The 14193-nt window shown below is 31.8% G+C and overlaps 1 protein-coding gene across 2 annotated transcripts; it reads left to right on the forward strand.

Moving 5' to 3' along the window:
* The first annotated feature begins 2487 nt into the window (after window positions 1–2487).
* Window positions 2488–13966, forward strand: LOC114400334 (protoporphyrinogen oxidase 2). Of its 2 annotated transcripts, none has more exons than XM_028362761.1 (18): window positions 2488–2590; window positions 2856–2895; window positions 3647–3782; window positions 4277–4342; window positions 4598–4648; window positions 4796–4852; window positions 6031–6107; window positions 6222–6258; window positions 6694–6759; window positions 7292–7332; window positions 7978–8110; window positions 8251–8418; window positions 11879–11953; window positions 12236–12359; window positions 12446–12554; window positions 12824–12898; window positions 12970–13076; window positions 13556–13966. In XM_028362761.1, the coding sequence occupies exons 1-18, from the start codon at window positions 2560–2562 to the stop codon at window positions 13669–13671; spliced, it is 1509 nt and encodes a 502-aa protein (XP_028218562.1). In that variant the 5' UTR covers window positions 2488–2559; the 3' UTR covers window positions 13672–13966. The 2 variants fall into 2 exon arrangements, with proteins under 2 accessions (XP_028218562.1, XP_028218564.1); XM_028362763.1 differs by lacking the exon at window positions 2488–2590 and adding an exon at window positions 3169–3233 and having other exon boundaries at window positions 2870–2895.
* Window positions 13967–14193: the final 227 nt, after the last annotated feature.

The following is a 14193-nucleotide window of genomic DNA, read 5'->3' on the forward strand; positions in this document are numbered from 1 at the left end:
ATAGTGTAGTGGCTTCCACATCAGATTTAATCAACCACAAAATGACAATACATGAGAATAAAAAAAAATTCACTTTTTCCTACTAAACATGTCAAAAGAGGGACTTGTCTTGTAATGAATTAATCTTTCATGGCCCATTTGAAATATTAGATAAACACAAGCCGCCAAAAATGAACACCAAACCCTACACATACTCCCTACAACAAAAAGGCTTCATGAAGATTCGCACCCCACCCACGAGTTTCATTATTAAAACATCCAAACCCTAGACCACATTCAATAAAAATCCCTAAAACTGGACCACATGCATTAAAATGTCCACAACAACCTAAAAATTCCCTTTACAATATCAAGAATCTTACCTCGCACAGTATAAACTGACTCATGGTTCTTCCTTCTTGTCTTCGCAACATGAGATTCACGTCCACCACAAAACTTGTCGTCGGCCATTGATTTTGAAGTTCAATGTTGACGATAGTAGTCACCTTTCAAATAGCATCGTCAATCACCGAAGGAACTTTAATGCTTTGTGAGTCTCACTTGGTGAACACAAGAACGAGTGGTTGTATGATTTCTATTTAAGTCTATGAAATTTCAAAAGTCTTTGCTTCAGTAAACAAATATCACATTTAAGTCTCCGTTGGTAATTTTTATTTTGTTAAAATTTTGGTCCATTAATGTTAATTAGTAATTAAAGAGGCACCACAAAATTAACCAACACAAGAATTACAAGTTAGCATGAGTCAATGTAAGTAGGTAAAATTGGATGGAAAAACCAAAATAAAAAATATTGGAAACTAGGGGATCAAATTTGACAATTAGAGATCAGGTGATGAAAATTGTGGATTTTGAAAACTAGGGACCAAAATTATAATTTAACCTATTTAATTTTACTTTAAAATCTCATAAATTATATTTACTTAGAAATTGTATGCAATATCTTTAAATAATTTCATAAATAAACATTTTGCTAAATAATATTTATATGATGAAGTTGAAAAGTTTTATATTAAAATTTAATTTAAATCTAATTATTTAATATATTTATTACAAAAGACTATTTTCACTCTATGAATAACAAAATCATAAATAAAATTTTTGTTGATTAATATTTACACCATAATTTTAAATATTGGATATGATTAAAGCTTATATCCAACTTTTATCCTATCCTATCCTTATTTTATTTTCATATCTTTTCCTTTCTTATCCTATCCTAGCTTAAGGTGAGTTAGTTATGTGTTATAATTTTATGAGTGGAAAACAAATCAAGTCTAAAAATATTTTGATGAAAAAGTTAAAGTTCAACTACTATAATGTTATATAATAAAATTGTTTTAAAAGACCTAAATATATTTATTCTTTTTAATTTTATTTAAATTTTTCATATATTTTTTGATTTTAAAAATAAAAGACAAAATAACGCGGATAATTTCATTAGTATATATTTTACTTTAAAATAAATAGATTAAAAAAAAGACTTATTATCATATAAGACTTCTTTTATTAATTTATATTTTATTTTAAAATAGAACAAATTATTATATAAAAAGTCATTTTAAATTATGAATAAAGATTAATACATCCATGTAAATGTATGAACAACTGGTTAGATGTGAGATTAAAATAAAATAATAATTATCTATATATTTTATAATAAGTTTATAAAATGATCCATTGTGAGATTAAAAAAAAAGTAATTACTTTTTTTTAGATATAGGAATAAAAAAAGATGTATCACGAGGATATAACAACTCATGAATTCTGTTTCAATTAACCGAGTTAAATTTCTTTGATAAAAAAGAAGCTAATTTGTAAATACATTTTTTGCCTGGTAACATTCAATAAAAAAGTAATTGCTTAAATATATATGTACTATCTTAAAAATTTAAATTCATGTTAATTTTTTTTGAATTTTAAAATATAAATATATTTTTCCTATTATTTTGATTATGATCAAAATATTTGATTTTATTTCATATATTTTATTATTTATTTTTAAGAAAATAATAATTTATTATTTCAAAAAATACATAAAGCAAATGGAACGTGCGTAAATTCACGCTAACTAATTAATTTCTTATCAAAATGGTACCCACCAAATCCCTTCCCCCATGTCTGACTCAGCCCCAGGGTGGGTTTGATTGTGTGAAAGAAAAAAAAAAATAACAATAAAAATTTGAATTAAAATAAAAAGAGATATAAAACCTACACTATTTATTCAAAATTTACTCATAAATAGTAATTCCTTTCCAGCATCCAAACAAACTCTTTTTGGTGACATCAATGCAACATATTCTAAGTGACTTTTAACCATATGAAATAACTTTACATTTATGATCTGATTTTTTTTAAAAAGATTAAAAAACAGATACAATGTATAAGAAAAAAAATACTCTAATCAAGTTTGAACAAGTCAACTTAAGCATCGGCCATTAATAATTAATTAATAATTTTAATAATAAAAAATAAAAATAAAAATAAAAAAGAAGAAGAGATGACATAATTTGAAGACATTTTTCTCAGTTCTCGCTATCCCGCACCCCCCAACCCCCGCGTATGGCTTCCTCTGCAACAGACGATAACCCAAGTAAGCTTCTCTAAAGCACTCACATTTCTCTAATTTATCCCCCTTATTCTTAATTAACTACAATTATAATAATCATCGCTTGAAATTTATGTTAAAATAATTGTCTTTAGTTTCATATTCAGTTGAGAAGTAGTATGTCAATTCTCAAACCAGGCACAACTTAGAGGATGTGAATTTCAGCACAAAGAGTTCTTGCTTACTAAGATGTGTGTCTAAAATTCCTTAAATTTTTGGAAACCTTAATTTGGTGCTTTTGGGTCTGCAGGATCTGTAAAAAGAGTAGCTGTTGTTGGTGCTGGGGTAAGGTGAGGTCAATGCTTCATATTATAAATTCAGTTCTTTCTATATAAATGCTAGCAACACGTTCTTTCTGACATGCAGCTTGTTGTTATGTAAAATTCATCTTTAGACATAAAGAGTGTGTAGAAAAGAGCATGTCTGAAAGTGAATTTTTTTTTTAAAAGAGTGTGTCTGAAAATGTGTTGCTATCGTTTGTCTTTGTCTTCCCTTTTTCTCTATGTATTGTCTTGTTACTTGTGCTAGAATCTATTTGGTTTTAATTTGGTGCAACGGTAAAGTTGTGCCTTGGTGACCAGTTGGTGATAGGTTCAAATCTGGAAACAACATCTTTGCATATGCAAGGGTAAGACTGCGTACAATGACCCTCCTCCATACCTTCACATATCAAGGAGCCTTTTGGCATTATGATATCTTTTTTAGTCAGATTGAAAGTTTGGATTGTTGATGTTGGCTTGGTAGCATGAAACTTTGCCCTTCATGTGCTGGGAAATTTTTGAATACCATTGAAATTGGTTTTATGTTGAATTGAAGCATGTGCAAAGAAATGAATTTAAAAGGAATAATGAAATAATGTCATTTCAGGTTGTTTCATTATTCTATTTGGCTGAAATATGATGAGTGGTATGGTCTATTGTATTTTATGAAGGTCATTGGGTGCCTTCATCCTCCATGATAAACTTCTCAACCTGTGGTGTATCTGAAATTTTAAATATTCATTACTATAAACTCTTGCTAACTTTGTATGGTGGTGTCAAGTGGGCTTGCTGCGGCTTACAAATTGAAATCACATGGTCTGGATGTCACTGTATTTGAAGCTGAGGGAAGAGCTGGAGGGAGGTTGAGAAGTGTTTCTCAGGATGGTCTAATTTGGGATGAGGGAGCTAATACAATGGTAAGTTTATCACAAATCAATATTCAATCAAATTCCAAAGTCTAAATCATTGATTTTTTCATCAATAAATTATTCATGTTCACTTCATTTAGAGGAGGAGGATTAGTAATTTAGTCTTGAGAAATTTTCTAATAACCCTTCTGGTGTTTCAGTTATTTTCAACTTTATTATATGAAGTTCATTTTGTTACACTTACACATAACCCACCTGAGGTTTGGGTTAGAAGTGAGTCAACCCAGCTTGCAAGTTACTCATCCTTATATTTTTTAAGGACATGCTTCTCATATGACCAATGAGAAGTAAAGACTAACAAAATTTTGTTTTTTTCAATATAACACAAATTTTGGGGGTGTTGTGTTACAAAATAAACTTCATATATACAAATTGAAAATGACTTAAATATGATGGGGGTTATTTTTATCTTACCCTTTATTCAATATATGCTTATAACAGAAGTTCTTACTATTGATAGTGAGTTTTGTTCACCTGTGCAGACTGAAAGTGAAATTGAGGTTAAAGGTTTGATTGATGCTCTTGGACTTCAAGAAAAGCAGCAGTTTGTAAGGATTTTTTGCTTAGAAAACAGAATGTCAGAGACTATGTTTTCCAATTATATAAAGCAATTTTCTTTCATTTATCTTCCACTGTTGACCGCTTTCTAATATTTTTGAGCTTCCAGAGCCTTAGTTCTTTGAATTGTAATTTGGATTTTATTGTTATAATTTGAAGTTTAAGAGTCTTGGTGATTGATCTATTCTGGGTTTAAATATTTGTTTTAGTTGTGATTAAGATTGAGATTTTGTTTACTGTTACAGCCAATATCACAGCATAAGCGCTATATTGTGAAAAATGGGGCACCACTTCTGGTATATCTTACTTATAACTTTAGTCTTTTTCTAAATTATTGATTGTTGCTTTTATATTTGAATTATTTGAACTTTTTAAATGGGTTTCATGTTTTGCTGCTATCTTTTTCTCTTAATAAGTATAAAATGTGGTAATTTTTAAATCAGGTACCCACAAATCCTGCTGCACTACTGAAGAGTAAACTGCTTTCTGCACAATCAAAGGTTTCTTTCTTACATGTCTAAGGATCTTCCAGCTTCTTGAGCTTTCAATTTTTTTTCATTATCATTCAAGGTTTTCTATTTGATTAATGTTACTTATAAATGCTTACCATCACACACTTCTCAAATACTGCTTTGCAATGCATTGCATTTGCATAACATTTTGTGCCTCTCTAAATTTTTTTCTGAATGTATCAGATGCTGGACATACTCCTCCCGTAGCATGTGTAAATACCTTTTTCTTTGCAATTTTTTTGGCAATTGTCAGAAATACATTCCCTTCTATGCAAAATGTAGGTTATCATGATATAAATTTGACGTCTAAACACAATCTTAGATTCATGCATTTGCTAAAATGAAGTATATATTTTCAAAGTAATACCATGATGTATGAAATGACATATGGAGTCTGACCATTTTCTAACATATTAGCATACAATGTCAATGGTCCAATCCTATTGCTTTTGATATAACAATTAGCTGAGAAATATGACTTGTTTTGGCTCTGCAAAAGTTTATTGGTTGTGTTCTAGTTTTACTTTGGTTCATTTTTGTATATAGCTCGAAGCTCTTCTTAATCAGCATGGGATATTATGAGAGTTCTCATCCCATCTTGTGAATTATTTTCTATTCTCACCTATTTGCTGTGGGGAAAAACCAGTTTACAGGGCCATGGCCTACTCTTTATTGTGCAAGTTAACTTATATAAGTTATTGCTAAAATTATGAACAATTAACCCTTTGAGGAACTTCTGACCTTATTGTTTTGCATGTCGTATTAAATTTATTAAGAGGTTGATCACTCTGATTTGCACAAATTTGTATGTCTTTTTTATTCATGTCAAGGTTTGTACTAGTAAAAATTATTTGTGCAGGAAATAGATCTTCTACTAAGAATGTCAAACAGGGGAATCTGGTATTAGATGCACTCAAGGAAGTTGATGGCAAACTTCGAAACCAGAAAAAAAAACACCGTTCTGGCTATAATTTGGATTAATGTATGATTTATATGGAAGGGAAATTAGAGCTTGTTTTCTCATGCTATTTGTTCCTTCTCTTTTTTCCTTTTTCTCATGTTCTGTTAGTGGTATTTATTACCTCTTCTAAATACAGCTAATTAAACCTATTCATTCATCCAGCTTTAAGAGGATAACTTGTGCACTTAACTTTCTAAATTTGCAGATCCATCTCATTTTTGAACCATTTATGTGGAAAAGAAGTGACCCCTCTAATGTGTGTGATGAAAATTCTGTGGAAAGGTTCAATAAACCTTAATTGATGGCATCCAGTTCTACGGAACCTTGCTCTATCTTATATTATACTATATCATAAAAGTAATATCCTTAGCCTATGTTCTGCTTTCTTTCTTGCAGTGTAGGCAGGTTCTTTGAACGTCATTTTGGAAAAGAGGTATATGCCACACTACAATAGCGTCATTCATTGGGTGTTTCTCTACTCATGTTATATGCTTGCAGTGTACAGTATATACATCTTCAAGCACAATATTTAGGCTAAATTACTCTTTTGGTCCTTTTTTTAATTTTTTCAACTTGGTCCCTTTTATTAAAATGTTTATTGTGGTTCTCTAATTGCCAAAATATATGCTATGTAGCCCATTCCATCTGTTTTCTCATTGTGGACATGTCACTGCCACATAAGACTATGCTAATGTCGTAACTCACATTGAACATATTTTGCAATTTAGAGGATCACATTGAACATTTTAATAATAAAGGGATTAAGTTGAACAAATTAAAAAAAGAGGGACCAAATGAATAATTTAGCCTAATATTTATTATTAGGGTTGGAGTGTTTTATGCCTTGTTCTAACAAAACTATTTGAAGGTTGTGGACTATCTGATTGATCCTTTTGTTGGGGGCACTAGTGCAGCAGATCCTGAATCTCTCTCTGTGAGTTAATTCTCGAAAAATAATTTATTTCTACAATATTTCATATTTCATGCCTTTAATTTGAATTTTGGTTTTATTTAGATTGTATATAAGATGTTAATTATGATCTAAATTAATACACTATATCTACTACCTAATATATATATATATATATATATATATATATATATATATATATATATATATATATCCCGCAAGCATTTGCTAACGTTCACACACTTGATTTTAGTTAGAGTACGTTAGCAGGCTAAACAGGGAATGTAACCAAAATACTACAGACTTAAAAAAATAGTAACCAGGCTAGCTCTCCAAGGCCAACCATCTTCAATCCTATGCCTAATTCTTCTTTCACATTCCCTGTCTCGCCTTATATTTTACCCTGTTTCCTCTATTCCTTCCCTTGCTTTCCCCCTACCCACCTAGTGAGGTAAATTCCCCCTGAAAATTTTGACTTCAACCAGTTGGGGCCAATAAATACTTTTAGTTGTCCTAACTTTGTCTTTAATTACCTTATTTAATCTATTTCAAACAGATGCGCCATTCTTTCCCAGAGCTATGGAATTTGGAGAAAAGGTATTGCCTGTAACTTTTTTTTAGTGCTCTTAAAGTATTTTAGCTTATGGTTTGTATTCTTTTTAAATCATAATTTCTTTCCTATTGATATTTTACTTGATATCTGTATGATATGAACTATGGAGGTCCATTTACTGTCCACTATTAGCAAATTAATTGGTGTCTTATCTCTTAAAAAGTACAGCTTGTAGTTATAATAATTTGTTAGACATGAAAAATTTGTGTAAATATTTCCCACAGGATATAGTGGTGAGCATGGCTCCTCTATGTCAAAATTGACTCTGTTCCCATGTATTTATTTCAAGTAGATATTATTCTTTTCATGTATTATAAAATTAAACCGTGACACTTGGGATTATGCACTTGAGTAGGAATCATTTTGTCTTGACTATTAGGTACAACTGTACAAGTTCAACTTTTAGCCTAGATGTAAGCGCTGGATTCAAAAGTTGTCAAAACAGTCCTATCCCATTGCAAGTTTAGGCAGAAAGACTGACCCTTTAAACAATTGAGCATTATGCTTAACTTAGCTTTTTGAGTAAAATTCGAGTGTGGGAGTTTTGGGGTAGTCTCCTTTGAAATGTAAGATATCATTTATTTTTATAGTTGTTTGTTTAACATATGGTGGATATTCTATATTTTCAGGTTTGGCTCCATTATAGCCGGGGCATTGCAATCTAAGTTATTCGCCAAAAGGGAAAAAACTGGAGAAAATAGGACTGCACTAAGAAAAAACAAACACAAGCGTGGTTCGTTTTCTTTCCAGGGTGGGATGCAGGTACAGAATTGTTGTGAAAACATGTCTCCTCCAAGAAAATATTTTGCTATGCTTGATTAATGACATTGACCTTATGAATATTGTATCGATCTCCTTAATACATATCTTTCATCTCGATTATATGATTTTATCCAGCACAGACACTGACAGATACATTGTGCAAAGAGCTTGGCAAAGACGACCTTAAATTAAATGAAAAGGTTTTGACATTAGCTTATGGTCATGATGGAAGTTCCTCTTCACAAAACTGGTCTATTACTAGTGCTTCTAACCAAAGTACACAAGATGTTGATGCAGTAATCATGACGGTTAGTGTGGTTTTCCTTCTTTATCCCTTTTTATTCTTTCCCTAAATCTTTAGATGTATCTACTGCAAATTTTGCATGAATATGTTAATATGACTAAAAAGTAAACCAAGAATCAGGGAAAGACTTGGCTAATATGTGTGATGATGCCGATGTGACGGAAACTTTGAATTTCAGATCAAAATAAATTAGAAGAAAAAGTAGGATAAGCAAAATAAAAAGAAGGATTTCTGCAAAAAAAGAAAAGGCATTATCATTGCAATTGCTATTCTTCTGTTGAGAATTTAAAAAATTGCTCTTGCCATAAAAAGGCTGAACCAAATAAAGTAATAAAAAAATGTATTATCATTTTTATTGTATTTTTCTGAGGATAGGTTGCTCCAAGCCACTTAAAAGATTGATAATTTTGTTCAAAAGGAACCTTCAAGTTCTTGTATTAAGTGATACTACTATATATCTGAATGCATCTTTGTCAGTGGCATTCTAATTCCTGCAGACCAATGTTAATGTGACATGGTATTTCACGTTGGTCAATTAAATACGATAACATTTATTTTCCTTGTCTAAAAATGTGTTATGAACCTTTTGTTGAGTTAGTATCTGAATTTTTATTTTGAAGCTTACACTTCTTTTCAATGAAACGTTTTGTTGTAAAATAAGCGTAACTTACAAAATTAAGGGAGATGAATGCACACATTTTTATTGAATGATCATCTGTTTAAATACAAATTTATTGTAACAAAAAAAAACAATAATAACTGACTTCCTAAATAATAACAAACCACTAACATAACAATAGCAAACCACTAACATAACAACTACTAAGTATCGGAAAATAAAACAACTAATCTAAGAACTTGGTCAAACAATTAATAGTAAATAACAAACTAACATGCAATTGCTGATACACGTTCAACACTCCTTCTTGTATCAGTGGTTGACAAGTCCAAGTTTCTCTCTCAGAGGTTGACACGTTCAACACTCCTCCTTGTATCCATGTCTATCTGAATGCTCTCTTTTTCAACACATAGTGACTTTGCTTCAGTAACAACTTTCTTTTCTGCTTCTAGTTTTGAGACTCTTTTATCTGTGAAAATAATCCTCTGCTTGAAGGATGTTATACCTTGCTGGATGCTTGAATGAATCTCTTTAAATCCAGAGACAACTTTATTTATCTTATTATCTACAACTTTTAAATTAGAGTCATTGTCTGCTATCTCCGTTTCTTTTTGTTTAACTAAAGCAAGAAGTTGTTCCAATTCACCCATTAACACATCCTTTCTTTTACAAAGAATCTCTTTTTCTTTTTTTTCATTCTGGATTGAACGCTCAATGGTATTATTCAATTCTAAATGAGCTTCATTCATAAATTGTGATTCAATCTCCAACTCCATTTTTTAACCTCCAAGGCTTAAGAGGATGAAAGCCATTGGTCCATTTCTTTTGAATACACTGACGATGTTCTCTTCATGCCAGAATCTGCATTATTTAAAGCATTCGTTGCATAATGGTCAAGTGAGATTGCGCATTGTTCCTCAACAACTGCATGATGAAAATGTCCTAATCTTTTGTGCCAAACTTTTGGATTGTTTACAGTAACTGGATAGGCTGTTTGCTTCTCCTTCAATGGATCAAATGAGAAACTTTTGCCTCTCATTTTGATATTGAAAATTTCCTTGTCATTGACATCTTTAATCAAACAGTGCTTATTTTCAAAGATGACTTTAAACCCCTTCTCAATCAATTGTCCCACACTTGCAAGTTTTGATGAATCTCGGGTACATACAAAACATCATAAACTAATTTTGTACTTGCACAACTTTCAATGGCTACAGTTCCCTTTCATTCAACAGTGATAAAATCACCATTGCCAATTCTAACTTTTGATACATGTTATTTGTCCAATTCTCTGAAAAGCTCTTAATCGTGAGTCATGTGGTTGGTACAACCATTATCCACTAGCCAACATTCACATGAGCTGTTGCTTGTAAAACATGTTGCTACAAATAATTGCTCTTCTTCTTGTTGATATGCAACTTGAGCCACATTCTTTTGTTGAAAATTACTTTTGCAAATTCTCACATGATGCCTCAACTTGTTGCATTTTTCACACTTAACATCAGGTCTTCTCCAGCATTTGAAAGGAGGATGACCTATTCTGCTAGAGTGCTTGCAAGGAGGAAATTCTTTGTCTCCATTATTGTTGCTAGTGTTAGTTGCTGCTTCTTGGGTGTTGAAATTATTCTCCTTGTATTTCTTTCACTTGCTTTTCTCTCCTTGATTAGTTTGTAATTTAGCTTGCAATGCTCCTTCCACAGAACCCTCAACCTTTATTTTTCTTCTTTGCTCCTGGACTTGTAAAATGTTTACAAGTTCTGCCAAGGTAAGTTTTGACAAATCTTTATTATTCTCCAAGGATGTAATAATAGCCTCAAATCTTTCAAGGATAGTCACCAATATTTTCTCAACTATTCTTGAGTCGGAAAAATTAGAACCAAGCAATCTTACTTTGTTAGCAATGCTAAGAAGCTTGTTATCATACTCTTTAATTGTTTTGAGCTCCTTCATTTTTTACATCTCAAATTCTCTAACCAGATTTAGGGCTTGCATTCCTTTAATCCTTTCATCTCCTTTGCATTCATTCTGGAGGAAACTCCAGATTTCATATGCTTATTTGATGGTCATGATTCTAGTGAAAATTTCTTTTGAGACAACTGCAAACAATGTAGCTCTTGCCTTTGACTTTCTTGCTTTCCTTTCATTTTGATTTTTTATCTGAGTCATTGTTGGATTAGTTGGTAAGGGAAGAACTTCGTAGTCTTCCTCAACAGCTTCCCAGAGATCATTTGCCTCCAGATGTGCCTCCATTCTCGTTGTCCTGATTTGATAATTGTCACCATCAAACACAGGTGGTGCTGGTGCTGTGTATGGTGTTTCAGAATTCATTTATCAGATGAATTGAGGCAAGGTGTTTAGGCTCTTTTGTGATGGGTTTCACTCAGTTCACTCACAGGTCCTTCCTAAGAAGAAGGCTCTAGATACCAATATGTTGTAAAATAAGCGTAACTCACAAAATTAAGAGAGATGAATGCACACATTTTTATTGAATGATCATCTGTTTAAATACAGATTTATTGTAACAGAAAGAAGTAATAATATATGACTTCCTAAATAATGACAAACCACTAAGATAACAATAACAAACCACTAACACAACAACTACTAAGTAAGAAAAAATAAAACAACTAATCCTAAAACCTTGGTCAAACAATTAATAGAAAATAACAAACTAACAAATAACTGCTGATGCACGTTCAACACTCCTCCTTGTATCAGTGGTTGACAAGCCTAAGTTTCTCTCTGTGGTTGACACGTTCAACATGTTCTATTACATTGATAGTTGCTACTGCAGATGACTTCAATTTCTGATGAGTTTTTTTTATTAATGTAATTAATAATACAGGCTCCTCTATATAATGTCAAGGACATCAAGATCACAAAAAGGGGAACTCCCTTTCCACTTAATTTTCTTCCCGAGGTATTCCGCATTTCAACCTGATTTGGAGTTCAATTATTTACTTCAAAATTTATTTGTTTACAAATATAAGGTGGCATGCTACACACTTCTTGCACCATTAATCACAATGTAAAAGCGCTCAAAAACAAAGCTATAGCCATGTAAAATCAGTTTTTTACGATGCTTAAATTTGAGATTTAGCAGCATCTATCCTTTAGAGGACATGTCCAATAAACCGAACTAATTAATTGTACCTTCTATTAATTATTGCTTTAAGACTGCATCTCTCAACCCATGTTGCAGGTAAGCTACGTGCCAATCTCAGTCATGATTACTACCTTCAAAAAGGAGAATGTAAAGAGACCTTTGGAGGGATTTGGAGTTCTTGTTCCTTCTAAAGAGCAAAAAAATGGTTTAAAAACCCTTGGTAATGTTTCCATATGCCAATGGCTCAATAGCTAAAATGGGTTAAACGATTTTCTGATGTAACTGCTGAAATATCTTGCTCAACAGGTACACTTTTTTCCTCTATGATGTTCCCAGATCGTGCACCTAGTGATTTATATCTCTATACCACCTTCATTGGCGGAACTCAAAACAGGGAACTTGCTCAAGCTTCAACGTACTTTTACTGTAGTTCTAATTATATATTTTGCAGAACCAGAACCAAATGAGAACATGTTGACACACTAATATCTTTTTTCGTTTCTATTCAACTAAAATTTATTTATAATTCCTACTCAATAAATTATATATAATCTCCTGCTGACTCGTCTTTTTCTTTGGAATAATGATATACTGTCAAAAACCATATATAATCTCCTGCTGACACATCTTTTTCTTTTCTTTTCTTTATATCATTTTCCTTATTAGTTTCTTTGTTTACTGCAGTGACGAGCTTAGGAAAATTGTTACTTCTGACCTGAGAAAGTTGTTGGGAGCAGAGGGGGAACCAACATTTGTTAAGTATGTTGTCAATTTATTGTCAATACTTTACTTCTATATCCTTCTAAGTTCTAACTTATGCTCAATGGCAGCCATTTCTATTGGAGTAAAGGCTTTCCTTTGTATGGACGTAACTATGGGTCAGTTCTTCAAGCAATTGATAAGATAGAAAAAGATCTTCCCGGATTTTTCTTTGCAGGTAACTTATTGGATTTTTTTTTCTTTTTTTAAATTGCACTTGAAGTCAGATGAAGCCACTTGTGCATTTGTGTAAAGTTGCAAATGCTACAGTTAAGTGCAGACCTCTTTTATGTAATTCTGGTAGGGATAAGATTATGCAGATTAAGATAAGAACATGCACATAGCATTAACTTCTGAGGCCTCTTTGAGTTAACAGCTTAATTGAGTTCTTATCAAACAATTGTTTATCTCATAAACACTTATGTAGAAGTTGTGTCTATAATCGAAAAAGAAATAAGGTTATGTAAGTTATAAGCTATTCTGGAGAGCTTATTGAAATAATTTGAAAACAACTTATAGACATATCATAAGCTATTTTCATAAACTCTCTCAAGCACTTACACAAGTGCTTGTGTTATAACAGTAAGCCAAAAGTTTGTAAATAAGCTCATCCAAATATACCCTAAATTCTCATGCTACTAATGATGAACTTGGTAGGTAACTACAAAGGTGGACTCTCAGTTGGCAAAGCAATAGCCTCAGGCTGCAAAGCAGCTGATCTTGTGATATCCTACCTCAACTCTGCTTCAGACAACACAGTGCCTGATAAATGATATCATCCTAGATGTAGGAATTAGGAAGGGTATGCTTTCTATTTACCAAAAGTGTTGAATTAACCCCTTATTTCAGCATCCGTAAACAATGTAATAATTATTATGCTTGCACAGTGCAACAGTCCCCCATTTTGAATTGGGAGAAGGAAGTTCATTAAAAATTTAAAATGCAGACATTGTAGCAGAACTAATCTTTCTTCTGACACAATTATACAAACTGAGCCTCCTGATGATCATGGATATAGTCTTTTGATCCAAGATGTAGTTAAAGTTGCTTTTCTTTCTTGTTTTTAAAGGCAAAATGAGTAGTTAAAGTTGCTGTTTACTTATGTTTAGTCGGTTATCTTCTGAATATTTGATATTATCCTCTTCCAATTGACAAGATGAAAATATGTTTTAGGTCTTTGATAAATTATCGTATTTTGTTGAGTCCCTGATATTATTTTTTTGCGTTGAATGCTTGATATATTAAATTTTTTGGTTTGGGTTCCTGTCGTCGGTTAAGTGGTAATTTATCAGTTA

This window comes from Glycine soja, chromosome 19, assembly GCF_004193775.1.
Source record: "Glycine soja cultivar W05 chromosome 19, ASM419377v2, whole genome shotgun sequence".
Lineage (NCBI taxonomy): Eukaryota > Viridiplantae > Streptophyta > Magnoliopsida > Fabales > Fabaceae > Glycine > Glycine soja.

Coding starts and splice junctions, on each gene's coding strand:
- LOC114400334 (XM_028362761.1), top strand. CDS start 2,560: ATGGCTTCCTCTGCAACAGACGATAACCCAA. Junction 4,343..4,597: donor TTCAAGAAAAGCAGCAGTTT/GTAAGGATTTTT, acceptor TTACTGTTACAG/CCAATATCACAGCATAAGCG. Junction 11,954..12,235: donor CACTTAATTTTCTTCCCGAG/GTATTCCGCATT, acceptor CCCATGTTGCAG/GTAAGCTACGTGCCAATCTC.